General features: G+C 41.0%; 1 protein-coding gene across 1 annotated transcript in view; it reads left to right on the forward strand.

Moving 5' to 3' along the window:
• LOC109622842 (5-hydroxytryptamine receptor-like) overlaps positions 1-20,249 on the forward strand; it is a 668,994-nt gene that overhangs the window by 538,547 nt on the left and 110,198 nt on the right. Inside the window, exons 9-11 of the mRNA XM_029870762.2 lie at positions 7,758-7,892; positions 15,490-15,696; positions 15,841-16,641. Coding sequence (XP_029726622.1) covers positions 7,758-7,892; positions 15,490-15,696; positions 15,841-16,506 — 1,008 coding nt within the window. The 3' untranslated portion in view covers positions 16,507-16,641. The remainder of the gene's footprint in view (positions 1-7,757; positions 7,893-15,489; positions 15,697-15,840; positions 16,642-20,249) is intronic.

A 20,249-nucleotide genomic window follows, 5' to 3' on the forward strand; every position in this document is an offset into this window, starting at 1 on the left:
CCACCACATTTTAAGTAAAATCATTTTTCTTGTATGGACAAATCGCTGGCTTGCACTTGTTCCGCATCACAGCAATTTGTACCCTTGGGCAAAAAGTTGCAAATTAGAAACAAAATCATTATCCCTATGGGTTTCTTCCGGATTCATTGCAGTAAGAGAGATTTTATTGTACCACCATACAAATTTCAAGCTGTTTTTTTCATTTTTTCTGACTGGCATTTTCCACTCGTGTTGCGCATGATGTTTCGAGTGGACAGTTGCCATAGGGTGCCAGGCAGCGCCGCTGTATATGTGATAAACACGTGGAACACGAGCGCCGTCTACGATCGCATAGCGTAGCCTTCGCTGTTACACTGTTATCACGTTTACCGCATTTATCAAAAAAGCGCCTCTACCGGCACTCTAGCAAAAACGCAGCTGATTGCTTCCCATTGTTGCACATCTCAAAAACTCGCCAGGTAATGCACTTTACAAGTACTTTTTATGCAACAATTGGAGAGTTTTTGAGATGTGCAACAATAATGAATTAACTACATCGGCTGTTTTCCTACTCTCCGCATCGACCAATGTGGCGCTAGCTTCTATGCGCGAAAAATCGCTAAAAGTAAATCGCAAAAATATTGTATGGCGAATACCATCTAAAGGCAAATTCTTCAAAGTGGAACACATTATTCGAAAAAAATATTTGGTAGTGGTTGTGCACAATGGTGACCACTATTAAGCCTACCAAATATTTTTTCGGGAAAAGCTTTGTATTTCAAGTAATTCAAGTTTAGATGCATTTCGCCATACAAAATTAAATTGATTTACTCCTTCTGATCAACTGTGGCTGCGCGCAAAGCAGGTAGTCCATTGAGCGTGAGCATGAGCATAGTTGATCGTAGCAACTACTCCGTCATTGACCAGAACAATCGAAATTGCACAAGGAACCAACAAACGGAACTTGGGAGTAACTACCGCTCTCAATGTGCACAGTTCGAGAATTCCAGACTTTATTAGTCAATAACGGCGCCGGCCACGTCCTTAGGGTCATCGAGGAAGGGAAGGAATGTTAGTGTGACGTACGTTGTTACCAGAGACCGAGATCACCTCATCTTCTCCACGACTGTCATGAGAAGGAGTTTTTGTTAGTGGGGAGGGGGAAAGTTACATGATTTGGATTCATTTTGGTAAGTGATGTGATTCATGCAACCTTCATTTGAATCAAAACATTTATTGATTTTGACTTAAATTTTACAAATGTCGACACCAAAGATGACGAACCATTCAAATTTTTGTGTAAATGAAAAAAATGAAAGAAAAATATTTATTATCAACTAAATGTGCATTGAGAGCTAGCGCCCGCACATGACGTGACGAACTTTTCAATATTTGTGAGATAAATACACAAAAGCAAGAGCAGAATTTTATACATCCTATAGTATTAATTATTATGATAAAATGGAACGAGCTAACCAATAAACATTCTTTGAAGTGTCCAGTGCGTATGTGCTCCAGCATCTTCCACTAACTGGCATCTTCTTAGAAATCACACTGAACCGCTACAACTACTCACGGGTACGACGATGTGACTTCTACCTTGCAGTTTTATCTAAAAGTTCGCCGAATACAGTAAGGGTCGCAAACGCATATTGAATCCGTAAGAGAGCAATGAAGGTGACTCTCCACACGATGAATGCAAATTATGCTCACTCCGTGGAGAGTCGCATTCACGATTTTGGGGTTCTGTCACATTCGCCCGAAAACCATTCGCCCGAATTCCAAATGCCCGAATGACAAACGCCCGAATGTAACAAACGCCCGAAAGTCATTCGCCCGAATAGACCATTCGCCCGAAAAGACCATTCGCCCGAAATACCATTCACCCGAAAAGACCATTCACCCGAAAGACCATTCGCCCGAAAACCATAATAATCTTGGAAAAACTTCTCTGAAATCAATTTAGGCGTCGTACACGCATATTGTTTTCTTTGAACACAGTCTGATATAAGATTTAGGGGCTGTCCATAAACCACGTGGTCATTTTTTGGGACTTTTCAACCACCCCCCCCCCCCCCCCGTGGTCATTTGTCCATACAAAATGATCATTGGCCGCACCCCCCATGACCACGTGGGTTATGGACAGCCCCTTATACCGTTAAAAACATTTTCAGCAATATAGCTGTTTGCGAACAACCGTCTAGTTAACCCCAAGTTGCGCTAAAGCCCCGTATAACAGTTACGAGAATTACTCTTCTCTCATTTCTTGGTAAATCCGATCGTACACGATCGCAGGTAAGCAGTAGGCAGAGTGATCGATAGATCGATCGCTAAGAGAAATTTTCAAATATAATGAGTGTACCACGAAGCTCGGTTCAATACAGTTCTTTTTCCTAACCGCGAACCGCGTACTGAATTTCTGACCGTTTCCGAAAGTGCAAGTGCACCGAGTGTCGAAGGCAGTGAAGATAGTGTGGCTCTGGACTTGCGTTCTTTTTGCCTTTCTCGTACACCAAAGTGTACCGAAAGGCTATATGTTCACTCCAAAAACGAAAATTTGATAGACCCCCCGGAGGGGTCAAGTGTTATATACCAATCGACTCAGCTCGACGAGTTGAGATGATGTCTGTGTGTATGTATGTGTGTGTGTATGTATGTGTGTGCGTGTGTATGTGTGTATGTGTACAAAAAGGTCACCTCATTTTCAGATAGTAAATATGAACCGATTTCAACGACCGATGGTTCATTCGACGTGGTACATTGCCCCATTGTTTCCTATTGAAAATGGTTCAGATCGGTCCAGCCGTTCCGGAGTTATGGCCATTTAGGTGTTCCGGACCGGTACCCCAGGAAGGGGCCAGATATGAAAATGCAACAAACCCATGCATGCGACCCATCAAACCACGGCATTTTCGATTATCTGATGAACGAGATGAAGGAAAATAGTCTCTGACTATATCTGAACCGGTAGTGTTCCGGAACCGGTTCCGGGTGTCTCGCCGGAAGTGGCCAAATAAGAAAGTGAACATAACGCATGCATGCGACACGTCAAATAGCGGATTTTTTGATAACCAGTTGAATGGTAAGCAGGAAAATAGTTTCAGACCATGTTTGAACCGGTAGTATTCCGGAACCGGTTCCGGATGTCTTGTGGCCAATTAAAAATGTGTACCAAACCCAGGCATGCGACAAATCAAAGAGCGGCTTTTTCGATAACCAGATGAACGGTAAGCAGGAAAATAGTTTCAAACCATGTTTGAACCGGTAGTATACCGGAACCGGTTCCGGATGTCCTGCCGGAATTGGCCAATTGAAAAAGTGAACCAAACCCAGGCATGCGACGCATCAAACAGCAGCTTCTTCGATAACCAGATGAACGGTAAGCAGGAAAATAGTTTCAGACCATGTTTGAACCAGTAGTATTCCGGAACCGGTTTCGGATGTCCTGCCGGAAGTGGCCAATTAAAAAAGTGAACCAAACCCAGGCATGCGACACATCAAAGAGCGGCTTTCTCGATAACCAGATGAACGGTAAGCAGGAAAATAGTTTCAGACTATATCTGAACCGGTTGTGTTCCGGAACCGGTTCCAGCTGTCCCGCTGGAAGTGGTCAATTAAAAAAGTGAACCAAGCCGATGCATGTGACATATGGAAGAGCGGGGTTTTTCGTTAACCAGATCAACGGTAAGCAAGAAAACAGTTTCATACCGTATCTAAACCGGTTGTGTTCCGAAACCGGTTCCAGGTGTCCTGTCGGAAGTGACCAATCAAAAAACAAAACCAAATCAATGCATGCGAAACATCAAATCATCAAAAATGTTCGTTAACCAGTTACACGGGCAGCAAGAAAATAGTCTCTGACCACACTTAAGATTACCGGCAGTGTTGCAGAATCAGGGTTGGATCCATTGCTGAAATTACGCAGGTGAACAAAATCGATGCAAGCGATTAATATGTGTAAAAGAACAAAATCTTGAAAAAGCGATCTTGTCAAATTACATCATTTTAGATTCCTGAGTCGTTTACAGTAGGATGGATCAACGTTGTATGGAAAAAAATAAATTTTATAGCACAAATTCCCTTCTGCGTCTAAAATTACTGCGAACAATTTTGATACAACTGGTTGAGTCCTCGCGCTCTGTAACACGGTAGAAATTTGAATGGGCTTTAATAGGGGAAATTTCGATTGCTTGCACTTTTTTTGTCAAATTTTATATGAATCTTATAACTAATGATAATAAAATATAGGCTAAAGTGCGCAGAAAAAAAAATTGCCGGAATGTCTTGAAAATGATCGGCATCCAGTGCTAGCGAAAGTGGTCAAGCAGTCAACTGAGAGATTTGATATTTTCCAGCTCGGCCTATACGTTTAACATAGCGTCAGAATATGAGCCATCAATAAGTTTCCAAATTCAATTATGGCTTTGATAAAATTCTTGCTTTTCTTAATAAGGCTGACACAAATTTTGATTTTCTCTTAAGTCCAGAGAGGTCCCCCTTGGAAATTTTGGTCGGAATTCAACATCTTGAAGAAGTGCACAAATAAATAAACCAATAGATTTATTAATTTTCAAGTGAAATTAGAGTCTTCCAGAAGTTTTTTTTTTATCAAAACCGATGAGTTAAGGCGAAACTGGAAGCCTTTCCTCATTTTTTTGGTTTTTGATGTACTATTAAATAACGAAGCAATATTTTCAAAATCGGTTTTCGTGCACATGTAGAGTGATTTTTTTACGCGGTATAAAATGTTTTTCGTTTTTGCAGAAACCATGTTTGAACAAAATTCCACAAAAAATGGTTTCTGCAAAAACGAAAATCATTTTATGCCACGTAACAAAATCAGAATATACCCTGATCCATACTCAACATGTGCACGAAAACCGATTTTGAAAATATTGCTTCGTTATTTTATAAAAAATCAAAAACCAAAAAAAAAATAGAAAATGCTTCCAGTTTCGCCTTAAGCGGTTTTGCTTAATTTTTTAAAGAATTTTTTCATCCATTTTATACATTTATTATTTATCAACTCCACCCCTCATTGACGAGTCAACGAGCACTGTGACAAAAGAAGAAAATTAGATTTATTCCGTTCTAGAGTATTCTCAGGATTCAGGAACACTTCGGCTTATGGCCGGAAAAAATGTTGAGTACATATTCGACGAGAAAGGCACTATCACCACTAGGTGGATTAACCTGGGTTTTTTAATTATACAGTCCACTAGTGTTGCAGTCCAGAACAATAGCTGTGAAAACATTCATTGGAATTGTCCCTTCTTTTGTTAATAGGCTTTTCTTTCTAGTTCTACCTTCAAGGAAATTAAATTCAATTTGATGTCATTTTTAACCATAAATTTGCCCTTCTTTCAATCATGGGCTGTTCTTTTAGTTTGTTATTTTATGGGGAACCTTGACGTGTTAATGTTTACAATTTCTGGATTCAAAACATGGTTTCAAAAGAACAGCTTATTCAAATAAGAATGCTGCATTCTCGCGAGTTTGGTGTTGTTTCTGCATCTGTTAGCTCACACGTTTTAATTTTTATGAACTATTGTTCATTTTAACGATACGTATTTATCCCGAGTAGATCAATCGTGAATACTTTAAAAGTATTGACTACTCTGTGCTGAAGTTTTGGCGCTATCCTATCGATCAACAATGCTGTAACAATTAATGACCAATCACAAGAAATTAGGCTTTCTTCAAAACATAGGCCGTTCTTTCAAACTAAGCTAATATGATTATTATTGGTGCTAGTCCAGCTGTCCTTGCGATTGGTCGGATACTAAGTACACCATGCGTCTGTCCTTAAAATTTCATCACGGCAAACTAGGAAAAAAAAACTTGTTCAAAGAAATTGCATGGAATCGGCGGATGACTTTCGGGCGATTGGAATTCGGGCGTTTGTCATTCGGGCGTTTGTGATTCGGGCGAATGGTTTTCGGGCGAATGTGACAGAATCCAATTTTGGTGTACTTGTGCAATTCTTACTTTGTTCGACAAACGTTTAGATAAAACTACAAAGGAAAACTCTTCCATACACTGACTGTTTTTTTATTGCAGGCTTCTGAGCCGAGAGAATAGCAAATGAGTGTATTTGAGTACAAGTGAGTGTTTTCATCCCTGCTCTGATCTTTTTCTGAGAAGGTCTTTGGGCCACTGCTGTGGCTTCTTCCAGAAAGTTATCTGTTCTTTTACTTGAATATTCCTGAGGTGCATATTTTATGGTTCCTTAAGTGATTTGCTGAAGCATTCTTCCAGTACTTCTTTAGGACGCCTCCTCGTATCATGACTTTTCATGTCTTATTTCTTAAAGTATTGCTTGAAATGTTTCTCCACAGCTTTTTCTATGGATTCCTCTGCGGATTTCTTCTAGGTTCCCAGTAGATTTTTCCAGTGATTTCTCCTAGGGTTTACCTTACCTTACCGATCAGGATTTTTTTTAGTCTCCAGTTCCGCAATCTGCGTAGGGTCCGCAGATCGTCCTCCACTTGGTCGACCCACCTAGCTCGCTGCGCTTCACGTCTTCGTGTACCGGTCGGATGACTCTCGAAAACCATTTTAGTCGGGTTGCTATCCGACATCCTGATGACGTGACCCACCCACCGTAGCCTTCCGATTTTCGCGGTATGGACGATGGTTGGTTCTCTCAGAGGCTGATGCAGCTCGTGGTTCATTCGCCTTCTCCAAGTCCCGTCTTCCATCTGCATTCCGCCGTAGATGGTACGCAACACTTTCCGTTCAAAAACTCCAAGAGCACGTTGGTCCTCTGCACGTAGGGTCCATGTTTCGTGCCCGAAGACACTATTGAGAAAAAATGTATGGTACGTTAGTTATGATTTTTGTCCTGCAGTTCCATACATTCGCAGCACTGTGCGCCGTACCGTACAGCTCTTCCATCGCTTGGCGATCTCTTTCTTCCTGCTGGCGCTTCTTCCTCCTGAAGACTGAGTTCTGCCTGTTCCGCGCCTGTCTATAACGTGCCTTATTCGCTCTCGTACAGAGTTGCAGCATTCTCGCACATGCTGTATTCTTCTCGTTTTTCATCTGTTCTCATTCGCAGTCGTACCAGTCGTTTCTGTGATTCAGAGTCGCGATGCCTAGTGCTGTAGCCGAGGTACTACCTATGGCGGATCGGATGTCCCTTCAGCCATCTTCAAGTGTAGCTGCGCCAAGCTGCTCTTCCGTTGGTAGGGCCACTGCTAACTGCTGCGCGTAGTCTTGAGCCACTTCTACGTTACGCAGCTGCTCGATGTTGAGTCGCCGCGTTCGACTTCGACGCGTGGTGTCGAAAGTTTTGAGCGCATGCATACAGCGACTAAGTAGTAATCCGAATCTATATTCGCACTGCGGTATGTGCGGACATTGGTTATATCCGAGAAGAATTTATCGTCGATTAGAACGTAGTCGATTTGCAAAAAAAAGATATCCAGATTATCTGCCATGCGTGTGATGACTTCCAGTTGAACATTAGGCAATTACATTGAGATAACAAAAACTAATTTTTAGAGTGGCCATATCATTTCGCCAATCGGTATATGTGTTAGGCACTTGCTTGCGTACCGGTCCTGTCGCCCAACCGGTTGACATCTGGATCTATGAAATACTCGGTGTGCTTGGGTGAACTCTGTGTCAACCGAGCGGTAATTATCCACTACATCATGGGCTCCGGAACTGCAGTGCTAGCTAGGGCTGACTGGGATATTCAGTCCATAAAAGATTGCTGCTCAAGTGTGGTTTTCTAGTTTTTTTTTTTCTGTCTCCCTTTCTCTCCCCTACAGATATTTGCGACGTGTTGCACCTTCTATGTTCCTCTTTTAGTCATACTAGTGCTGTACTGGAAGATCTACCAGACGGCACGGCGACGGATACACCGGAGACGGCCGAAGCAACCGGTGACGGGTAATAACAATCAGGTGAGTGCGGGGAATCAATCCAGTATGGTTTAATTGATTTCTGTGTTATAATTCATGAGCATTCTGGGGATGGTATAGAGTGACATGAGTATAACCAAGGTGATTGTAGTGGCATTGTGGTTTTGACTTTTTGCTACATTGGGTATAAACACTTTGTAGTTGATGTTTACTTGGTTGGAATAAACTAAGTCCAAAGTCATTTTTTTTAGCTGTTTGATTTTCTTAAGGAATCACTGGAGGAATTCCGGCAACATTCCTCAAGGATTTTCTGGAGGAATTCCTGGAAGAATTCTGGAGCATTCGGAGAAATCAGATGCTAATAGTTACTATAATGTGGTACAATTTGATGCCCACCACGTCAATCAGGGTACGCTTGTTCTTTTCTTAGCATACAATCAGCACCGGCGATGTAATGAACCTCTATTTGCATTCCGGTAATGACGCTCCACCCACACCGGACCAATTCAACTCCGATCTGATTTAATTTCGAGGGCCATTTCCACGGAAATCTTCTTTTCGGACTGGTCGGCCACCCCAATCGAATACGTTCCACTCATTAATTCTGATCCGCAGCATGGTCGACCTTGCATGCCTTGCATAACCAAGCAGCCTGCTGGGGAGATACAACTACCTACCTACTGTTATCCTATCTTGGAGACGGACTTGGTGACTGCGCTATTTGGGCTGCGCTACTCGCCCGGGCACCCTGGGAACAGTAAATTACTTCCCATTTAGCACGCCAAACACGCCAGCACTAATTAACCATTCTGCGGAGCACGCGAATTGGACTCGGCTGGTAATTTCCAGCGCCGCTCAAGTCGGTGTTACACTTTTTCCGAACGAAACCACGATTGCCGCCCTGGGATGGTTGTTAGGCAAGTAATTTTTCTTACATAAATGTTGGGGGTAATGGGGTAAAATTAACCTCCAAGAACGTTAACCCTCGAGCGATCGCGCTGTTGTATTTTGTACAACACGATGGAAAGATCTCGCTTTTTGTACTCAGCATTAGCGCAGGTAGTCAACCGCGCGAGTTACGGAAGATTAAAAGCCTAGGCTCTGTGTCTGCCAGTCGTCGAGCTATAGACTGCAAGTCAGTGCTAAGAATGTCATTTCGGGGTCTCCAGTTAGCCTAGTGGTTAAGGCTATGGATCGGCAATCCGGAGACGGCGGGTTCGATTCCCGTTCCGGTCGGGAATATTTTCTCGACTTCCTGGAAATAATGTACCATTGTACTTGCCACACAATGTACAAATTCATGCAATGGCAGGCAAAGAAAGCACTTCAATTAATAACTGTGAAAGTTCTCTTAGAACACTGAGTTGAAGAAAGGCAGGCCAAGTTTCAAGGCGAACGTCGAGCCATAAGAAGAAGAAGAAGAATGTAATTTCGACATATCTAATTTCAATCAACTACACCTTATTTCAGAAGCTGAACCTGAAAATATGGTATAGATAAATATGTATGTGGCTTGACCAGTTCTACAAAAAAGTCACGAAAAAACCGCTCTATCTCCACTATTTTAGCTAAATGTCATCGACTATATTGGAAAAATGCCAATTGATATTCATAATAAGAGTAGTCGATGACATTTACTTTAAATTTGGAAGATAGTGCGGTTTATAGGGCACGATCGGTAAAGTACTAGATTTGCAGTCATGAGCTGAATTTTTGTATGGTGTGAAGGTAAATTCTACGTTTCCGCGAAGAAGTCGTGCAAAAAGCATGGGTAATATGATTCCTAGGCCAATTTGATGCTGTTTGAGCAAAACTTTAGACTATGCTGTTTAAAAGACAAGAAATAGAGAAAACAACATCAATCTTCTCACCATACAAAAATTCAGCTCGTTACTACAAATCTAGTACTTTACTGATCGTGTCATATTCATGCCTTTCTTGTAGAACTGATCTAGACGCACAATTTTATTGTAAGCTTTATTAGCGAGATATTAGAACATAATGAGAGAAACATCTTCCAGGAATTCCCCGAAGAAAGTCACTCAGGGAGATTTACGAAAAAATATTTTATTTTCAAAAATTTCTCCAAGATTATGTTACAAAATCCTTCATACATGCCTTGCGAATATTTCGAGAGGTTTTTAGAATACCTTTAAAAAATGCTTTGGAAATTCCTCAAGATTGGAAGATTCACAGCTTCTTTGAAAATATCATCCCAGGGTTCATTCGGAAATTTTCTTCGGAAATTTCACTAGGGGTTCCTCCTAAAATTTTACGCAGCCTATTTTTTTTTAATTTTGCATCGATTATTTCAGAAATTCCTTTAGTTATTTATTCAACAATTTCACGATGACCCTTTAGAAAGTCCTTCAGAAATTTCTGCACGAATTGCTTCGAAAATTTCTGCGAATTTTTTTCAAAGATTCTCACATGCATTTCTTTATGGATCTTTTTAGAAAAATCTTCCAAGGGCTCATTCGGATTTTTGTCTCTGGAAATATTTTATAAAAATATTGAGAAACTCCTCTAGTGATTCCTTCGAAAAACTCACTAGCCAATTCTTTAGGAAATTCATGAATTTCCACAAAAGCTTTTCGTGATTTCTTTCTAAAAATCTGTCAGGCAATTCTTCATATTTATTCAGAAATTTCTTCAGCGTTTCGTTAAGAAAATCCTTCAGAAATTTGTTCGGGGTTTCCTTAAGATACTCCCAAAAATTATTCCAGTTTTTTTCTTAGGGATTCTTTTGAAATTTTCCAGGTACTTCTATAGGGATTCCTAAAAAAAATCTTCCAAAAATAATTCCGAAGATTTCTTTAGGGTTTGCTTGAAAATTATTTCAGGATCTTTTTCTTAAACACTTCCAGGGGTTCCTTAAGATTTTTCTCACAAAATCTTCCATGACCTGCTTCATGCAGTTCATATAGGATTCCTCCACAAATTTCACGAAGATTTTTTTAGCAAATCCTCAATGCATTGCTGGAACAAGTGCTCCGTGAAATTCTTCACAAATAATTTATTTGGATCAATCCAGAAATTTATCCGAAGAATTTGTCGTAGTCTATTCCTTAATCGATGTGACTGTAAAAATATATTATTCTATAAACGAACGCTTCGTTTCGATTTCAAAGACAATTTATTCAGTTGCACCTTACCAGTCTTGTAAACATTCGACATTTTTCACTACCTTCATTTCGTTGCCGCAGTCGAGTGTCAGCTTGCTTTGTTACATTCGTGCGCTACCGTTACCTCTTACACACAACATGAGCGGTAAAGCGAAGTTCGATAAACATAAGAAAGCGTCAAATCATTCTAGTCTGACACGATGACATTTGTCTAATTCTAGCTTTTAGCATATATTTACAGTCAATTCCGATTATGAATGTTAGTATTAGTTTATTCTTGCATGTTGCATTGAATTCGATACACATTTGGCCAACACAGCTCTCATTATGGAAGCAGACAGGAATAACATTTCAAAAATGCTGCTATTAATTATATAACAAATATTAAAAGTCTCCCAGGAATTCCTGCAAAATTCCTTCCATGATTCTTTCAGAATTTCCTATAAGTATTCTATAAGAAATTCATCTAGTGGAGCGGACCTGGTGTGATGGTTAGAACACTTGGCTATCACGCCGAGGACCTGGGATCGAATAACACTCCCGACAAACTCACAATATGGTGAGTTCTTCCTTCGGAAGGTAAAGCGTGGGTCCCGAGATGAACTAGCCTAGGGCTAAAAATCTCGTAAATACAGATAAAAAAAAATCTAGTAGTATCCTAACTAACAATGATAGCAGAATAACAGCTAATTCAGCTAATATTTTGGACAACAATGTTTGTTGGGATTCCACCAGGAATCCTTCAATATTCTCCTTAAGAGAGCTCTTAGTAGATTTTTCTGCGCAACTTTTTATACGTTATTTAAATTGGGCTTTTTTATGTTTAAAAAGTAATCGCTCAGAGTAGGAAAAACAATCCAAATAATGCTCCTAAGGAGGCATACTAAAGTCATTTCCATGGGAGTGTATCGATTTGGAAACCTCAAGTTTACCATGATAGCACTGATGTACGATGTAAATCTGAAGAGTGAGGATCATACAGGAATGTGTTAGTCCCGTCAAAAGTCTATGTTCGAAGAAATGCAAATCTATGCGAATAATTGACCACTGAACAAAAATCTGCATCTTGAAGAAAAAGGTAAACCCCTGCTGCAGGTGTTAGAGACGGATGTCAAGGAATATGTTGTGGCTATCCGAAAAAGAAAGCAGGTGATCGAAAAAGAATCCAGATGATCGTTCTGAAGTCTAAGATGGAGGCCATCGCTTTTGCTGGTAGTCACAAAGGTGTGGCGGATGCGATTGCGTATGACAAGCAACCGCAGAAGCGTGTAAGGCAGCCGTTAGGTGAGAAGCGGCAGCAAACCCCTAAAGTCGGTAGTAAATCCGATAAGTCAGATCCCAGCCAGGCATCCCGGAAAGATGGAACGGGTGGGAATGAGAAGGCCAGCCCATTCCGAAATAAGGGAAGAGGTGGTTGCGACCACTACTGGTCCTTAGCAACCACAAGGGTGGGTCAGGGGGAGGATGCCCCTTGGACCAAAGTAGAGTAAATTAAAAAGAAGAAGCAGGTGCAGGAACGTATGGACACCGGACCCAGGTAACGTAGGAAGACTGGTGCCAAGCGCGAGGAAGGTGACACGCTCGTCATCAAGACTGAAGAGATTAATTACTCGGAAGCCTTGAAGTGGATAAGAAGCGACACCAAGCTCGTGGAACTGGAAGCTGTACCGGTAAAACGATCTTCGAGGGTGCCGTCTACGAAAGTCTGGCGGAAGAGGTTCTTGATGTGGGTGTCGATATGAGGGCTCTCACAGCGGAGGCCACTCTGAAAAAGACCCAGAAGATCGAAATCTCTAAATGAATTCCAGAGGGAATTCCCGAAAGACTTCATGGGGAAATTCCAGAAGAAAAACTGGAAAATTCCCCTAAAACATTTTTTGAGGAGCTCCATGAGGAAATCCTAGAAATATGCCTGATTGAAGCTCTAAAAAAATCTGGAAGGATCTTCTAGAAGAAGAAGCTCCTAAAGAAGATCGTAAAGGAACTTCAGGAGAAATATCTGATGAGAGTTTTGGAGGAATCCCTGAATCCTCCTGGCAAACACTCCGAAAGAACTCCAGAAGCGATCCTTGGAAGAACTCCCGGATGAATCACTAAAGGAACTTCTGGAGGAATCTTTGAAAAATCTCTTGAAGGAATCTTGGATGGAACTCCTGGATCTAAGGAATTCTCCTGGAGGTATTCTCGAATTATCTTGTAACAATCTCTGAAGGAAACCCTGGAGAATACCTGAACTGCTAGAGATTCCACTGAGGGAAGTTCTGAACAAAATCCTAGAAGGAAATCCAGGAGGAATCTCGGAAGAAATATCTGCACGGACCCTTGAAACTCCATTAGGAGTCTCTAAACAAAATCGTGTAGAAACTCCCGAAGGAACTTCTGAAGAAATCTCTGCAGAAACTCCAACGCTAATCTCTAAATGACCCCCGGTAGGAATTTCCAAAGGAACTTCGGGAGCAATTCCTGATGGATTTCCTGGAGACATCCTCGATTCCTCCTGAGAGAATCTCCAAAAGAACTTCTGGAAGAATACCTGAGGGAACTCTTGTTTGAATAGCTGAAGAAACTTCTGAAGAAATTCCTAATGAAACACATGGAGGCATCCTTGAATCCTCGTGGAACTACTGGGGAGATCCCAGAAAGAACTTCAAGATATCCAGATATCCCTAAAGGAACTTCGATAGCAAGCAAGCACTGAAAGAACTGCTTTACTGCAGGAATCTTGAAGGAACTCCAAAGGAAATTCTGTAAGAATACCTGAAGGAACTCCTAGAAAAAAACCTTAAAAGAGCTCTTGAAAAAATCACTGATAAATCTCCATGCGGCATCCTGCGGGAATTCCAAGAGGAATCACCAAAGGAATTTTAGGAGTGGTCCTTGCTCAAGCAACATTTTGATGCCTGTTTTGCTTTCAAGAGGTATGGAGAACCACCGTAAAACTTAGACAATTTTATTTTGGCTTTTCGGTGGTGTTCATGTCCTCTTGGAATCTAATCAACTTAATAATGATAAATTTCAGATGGAGTTTTTGAAGGAACTACTGCGCTGCACCTCTTCGCATGTCAGTCCTATGTTGTTTTTCAAAGTGCCTACCTTTTGTGAGGGAAAGATATCAAATTTATTTAAATGAATTCATGAGTGATAAAAATATGATTTGCTTTAGAAACAACATGTGACTGACATCGAAGAGGGGCAATGCAGAAATTAGTGAGGAATTCCCATGGGAATTCTAGAAAGAATCCATGAAGAAATTTCATGAGGGATCCCAGAAGGAGCTCCTGTAGAAACCCTTTATGGAACTTCTGAAGAGATCCCTGAAGAAACACCAGGAGAATATCCAGATCGGAATTCTAGAGGATTTCCTGAACTCCAGGAGGAATCTCTGGAAGAACTCCTAGACAAATCTCTGAATGACCTCCTATGGGAATTCCTGGAGGATCTGAATTTTGGTCTGGATCCGTGAAGGATCTCCTGCCAGAATATCTGAAAATCCTTCAGAAAAAAAAAACTATGATGAAATTCCTAAAGGCATCTCTGAATCTTCCTGGATAAATCCCTGAAGGAACTACTGGAAAAATTTCTTAATGCAATATAAAAGGGATCTTTGAAGAAATTATAGAATGGCAAATGTCATCGACTACCTTCAAAAAATGCCAATTGATATTTATATTAAATAAAGAGCGGTATTCCCGTATCTTTTTTGTAGTACTGGTCTAGCCGCACAAGTGTTTCATACACCATATTTTCAGGTTCAGATTCTGAAATTAGCTATAGGTGATAGAATCTAAATATGTCGAAATGACATTCTCAGCAGTAACTGCTATGCGCCTCGCGTTAGTCGATCGAGCAACCTGGTGCGATGGTTAAAGCACATGATAATCACGCCGAAGACCAGGAATTGAACCCCACTCCCGAAAAACCCACAAAATGTGAGTTCTTCTTTTGGAAGGGAAGCAAAGCATGGGTCCCGAGATGAACTAGCTCCGGGACAAAAATATCGTTAATAAAAATAAAGAAAAAACCTCATCTAAGGTGAGTCCTTTCGGCTCAATAGAGTTTTATAAGAAGTGTTTGAGCTTTTTAGATTATTTGATTTTCAAATGAGTGTTAACGGGATGACTGTAACATTAGCTTGTAGGTTATAAGAAAATTCGAAGTGTTACTTGGGTAGATTCTTAGATATAAATTGCCGAAGAGTAACATGCTTCTTTTCTTCTTTATAAATTTCGTTACAATTTCAATACAAACTTAAAAGTTGAAATCTAGTTGTTAATGTCATAAGACTTAACATATTTCAAACATGCTAGACAAACACTAACAAATTAGATTAGAATGATGCCTTAAGTTGGTACAGCATTAATTGTTATTTAATTTTTCTCCTGTGATTCTCTGATACCAATTCCCTCCACAATAACCAATCAACATAGACCAGAGCCGTCCAATAAAATTAGTTTTTATCTGCTCACATTCGGCATCCTTTCACCAACACCATTTTTGGCTTGATATCATTACAGGAAGAAACACCGAAGCAGACCAAATCGAAAATACGGTTTCGTCTGAAGAAAAAGTTCAGCAATCCGGCCAAATCGGCGGCCTCCCAGCTGGGGCTGGTGGAGGGAAACTCGACCAACACCGTCAACACCGTGGAGGACACCGAGGGTAGCTCGAATGCCGAACGGAAAGGCGGATGCGGTGTGGAGACCGCTTTCAGCAGTGACGAGGTACGTTTTGTTCCAGTCAGTAGTGCCTATTAGCAATAACTCTTGATTGTTACAATTTAGTGCATTCGCACGGTACCTATAGTCTACGCTTCGCTTTTCAATCCATAATCCGCTAATGACTTTTCATTGTTTTTTTCTGAACAGGTCCCATCGGTGCCACCGGTGGGGAACAGCCAAATCCCAACGGTTTCCCATGAAGTGGAGCATCGACAGCTGTCAGAGCCAACGATGGAAGCGAACAACAATAATCACAACAACAATAGCAACAGCAACAGCAATGGCAATTCCTCAGTCATTGCCAACGCTCATCCAACACTATCGACGTTGGGTCCCCAGCAACAGCAGCAGCACAACCAGCATCCGTCGTCGCATTTATCGCTTCGTCCCACGAGCAACAATGCCCTGGCGCCCCCGATTCAACACTCACCCACCATGCTCAGCGGGTCTCACACCCATATCGGCTCGACACAGAACATTTCCAGCACCCCGAACCCGCACGCTCAGGTCTCCAAGCGCAAGGAAACCCTGGAAGCGAAACGGGAACGGAAGGCGGCCAAAACCCTTGCAATCATCACCGGGGCGTTCGTCGTCTGTTGGTTGCCCTTTTTTCTGACGGCGCTTCTGCTGCCGCTGTGCGAGTCCTGCTACATCAACGATACGGTAGCGTCCCTGTTCCTCTGGCTGGGCTACTTCAACTCGACGCTCAACCCGGTCATCTATACCATCTTCAGTCCGGAATTTCGGCAGGCCTTCAAACGTATCCTGTTCGGAACGCACCGGAGTACCACCTACCGGCGTGGGAAACTGTAATACTAGGAGAAGCCGCGTACCTCTCTAAAAGCCCTTTTTCAGCTCATCGATATTCTATGCCAGAATGTGGCACACATATCCCCATTCATTCAAAAGCGATGGCGGTGGCGGCAGCAATCAGGATGCAGTCGAGAGGTAAGTGATTTTCCGCTTTTTGACGTGTGCAATTTGGGTCCCAGAATTTTGCCATCATGTGTGAAAAGGGATTGTGTCGTGCTTCGAGAGGTGGGTTGGGTCGTAGCAGTGCACTGCAGTGGTTTTCAATTTGTATGCTCTGCTTCTTGAAAAGATTGATATACTCATTATGGTAACAAGGTTACCGTTGTTACGGTATAATTCGTAGATTGGATAATAACAACATCTAGGTTCGTTTCGGCAAATATGTGCTGGCATTCCAAAAAGAAAAATGTGTTCTTTTCACTTTATAAATATATATTTTGCTGCTCAGTACGAGAAGAAAAGCGGGAAATCAATAATTCACACTTATTCGAACCGCTTCCTCGTGATGACTCTGGGCTATTTCTGGATAATAAATGTAACGAACTCACCAATTTGTCCACGTAGATATTTGATTGACTTTTATGCTTCAAACAGCCTAACGATTATTCAGTAACGACAAATTAAACAAAAGTTCGCCGAAATTTCCACTGTTGGAATTTGTTTGGCAGTTTTTTCCCAGTTTGCTAGCACAATACTAATATTTTTATTAACAGATAATCAGTATTGTTTATTATTAACCCATCGTTTTGACGCTTACATGCTGTTCTTCTCAATAGAAACATTGGGTTCCAGCCGCCTTAAACCGCTAAGCCACTAATAAAAAAAAATATTATTTAGTCGGCTTTCATCTGTAATACAACACTAATTTACACACGTTTAGGCATGATCTGCCGAGGCTTCAACATGTCATTCGCGTCCTTTGACGATCCATCATTAAAGTATATAGAAATAGCCAAAAGGAAAAATCGAATGTTAGTCGCGACTCGATAATAAGTTGCTGAAATAAAGTCGGTTATTCGTATTATGGTGAAACTTTAAGAAACCCCAATAGAATTTTGCATACAAATTTTGGAGGCACAAATTTGATGAACGAAGAATCGAGCCTCGCTGCATTTGCTTATCCTGGCCTTGTTCACTTATAATAAGCGGCAGATAATCCAAATCATACGCATTAGTTTACGAATTTTCAGGATTAGTGCTCATGAAAACGTCAGTAGGAGTCCATCCGACCATTGTGGCAGCCATATTTATGTTATTTGATGCTTCACCTTAAGGCGTTATCCACGTGTTTGACTGAATGCCAGTGATCCAAATGCCATCCTGTAAAAATTCAACCAGAAATTCCCACAAGAGTCCTTCCAGGAATTTCTGCAAGATTTCCTTTGGGAATTCCACCAGGAATTTCTTCACATATTACTCTTTAAATGTTGCCAAGAATTCCTTAAAGAATCCCTCTTGGTATGGGAGCGCCCATAAATTACGTCACGCAAAAATTGCCATTTTTCAAAACACCACACCACCGCACTTCCCTCCCCCCTATGACACACTTTTTCTACGAGAAATTCCTAAAGAAAATACTCCCGGGACAACAGCAGGGATCCCTCCGAGAATTCCTTCAGGTAATTTGCCAGGAACTGCTCCAAGACTTCTTCCCAGAATTTCTCCAGGAATTACTCCAAGAATTCTGTTAAGAATTCCTCCAAGAACCCCATCAGGAATTTCTCCAAGAATTTCTCCAAAAAATTCTCCAAAAATTCCTCCAGCATCTTTTTTAAGATTTTTTTCCATTTGTTCTTCCAAAACTTCTGCTAAGAATTCCTCCAAGAATCCGTCCAGGAATTCCTCCAGAATATATTCCAGAAATTCTTTTCCCCAGGATTTACTCTACGAATTCCTCCTGGAATTACTACAGGAATTCTTCTAGGAATTGTTTCGGAAAATACTCCAGGAATTCCTACAAGAGATAGTTCAGGAATTGCTCCAGAAAATACTTCAAAAATTCTTTCTGGAATTGCTCCAGCAATCGCTCCAGGAGTTTCTCCAAGATTTCCTCCAAGAGTTATTCCAAGAAGTACTCTAGTAATTCCTACAAGGAATATCCCAGGATTTCCTCCAGGAATTACTTCAGAAAAAAAAATAACTTCGAAAATTCCTCCAGAAATACCTAAAGGAAATTCTTCCGGAATTCCTTCAAGAATTCCTCAAGGAAATCCTTCAGGAATTCCTCTAAGAATACCCCTATGATATTCTTTTGAAATTGCTTCACAAATTACTACATGAATTCTTCCAGAAAGTACTCCAGGAATTGCTTCAGGATTTTGTCCAGAAATTTCTTCAATTTCTTCTTGAAAGAGTTTTCCAATGAATTTCTTGGAGAAATTCCTAAAGAGATTCTTGGTGGAGTTCTTGAAAGAAGTTTTGAAGGTATTCTTGAAGTAATTCATGGAAGGGAATTCTGGATTGTTGGAGAAATTCTTGTCGGATGTCTTCAAGATGTTCCTGGAGGAATTTGTGAAGGAATTTCTGGGAGGATTCCTGTAGGCATTTCTGGAGGAATTTCTGAAGGATATTCTGGAAGAATTCCTGAAGATATTTATTGCACACAATCCCTGGATGTACTCCACGAGTAATATATAAATGAATCTTTGGCCAAATTCCTGAAGGGATTCTGGGAGGAATTTTGGACAGTAACATTTAAGCATATCTTGGGGAAATTCTTATCAGAATTTATGTCGGAATTCGTGAAAGAATTTCTGGGGGAATTCCTGGACGGATTCTTGAAGAAATTCTCAGCAGAAGTTTTGGAGGAATAACTGGAGAAATTTTCGGAAAAAAATCTGGAGGAATTTTTGGAGAACTTCCTGATGGGATTCTTGGAGGTGTTCAGTTCCAGCCGCATGATTTTCCGGCGGAAGCAAAATCTTTTGGGCCCGAACTCGACGCGTTACCGCGGATGCATTTAATGGTTCTTTTGGGTTTTGATTTTGTGCCTCGTTCGAGTACAGGAGACCAGGACAACCAGCGATGGAGAGATAGAAGGAGGCACATGAATGGGTGAGCTTGTTTCATACTATTGTTTACTGTAACAAATTGAGAATAATATTCGTGCAATTGCCGTGAACTTTTTTATTATATTAAGTTTTGTCTGTTTAGTCTAATTTTTATATTTGAGGCATACTTTGATTGGTCCATTACTTCAAGTAACGGCATTTAATCCCAATCAAGTTTTTATGTACAGTAAAAGAGGTTCTAAGAGTTTTGAGCGACCATTGAGGTTCTAAGGGTTGAACATTGACGTGGTTTGTGGATTGTTTGCTTCGCAAGTAAAGCGAGCAGTGACGAGTCAGTTTGAATATCCTGTTGTGTAGTTTGTAGTAAATATTGAGCGATCATCAGAATGTTTACTTTCCGCGTAAAGTGAACAATGGCAGTCCATATTAAGCATTGCGTTCAGTTTATTTCTGTGTGGAATAGACTAAAAGTTTCTGCCTTCTAATGGGGTGGAGACGCGCAATAGATTTTTTTTTGCTTTTTTTTATCGTGGAAAAGTGATTAGTTGTGGGAGATAGACAATGTTTACCCTTCCCTACTAACAAGAATTCCTTTCTGAGAAAAACGTGGAGATGCAGCGATTTGCGGTCTCTGAAACAACGTTTGTCTTACTAACATTCCCTTCCATCCTCGATGACCGTAAGGACGTGGCCGGCACCGTTACTGACCTTAATATAGATGAGAGCTCTCGA

This window comes from Aedes albopictus, chromosome 2 (genome assembly GCF_035046485.1).
Source record: "Aedes albopictus strain Foshan chromosome 2, AalbF5, whole genome shotgun sequence".
Classification (NCBI taxonomy): domain Eukaryota; kingdom Metazoa; phylum Arthropoda; class Insecta; order Diptera; family Culicidae; genus Aedes; species Aedes albopictus.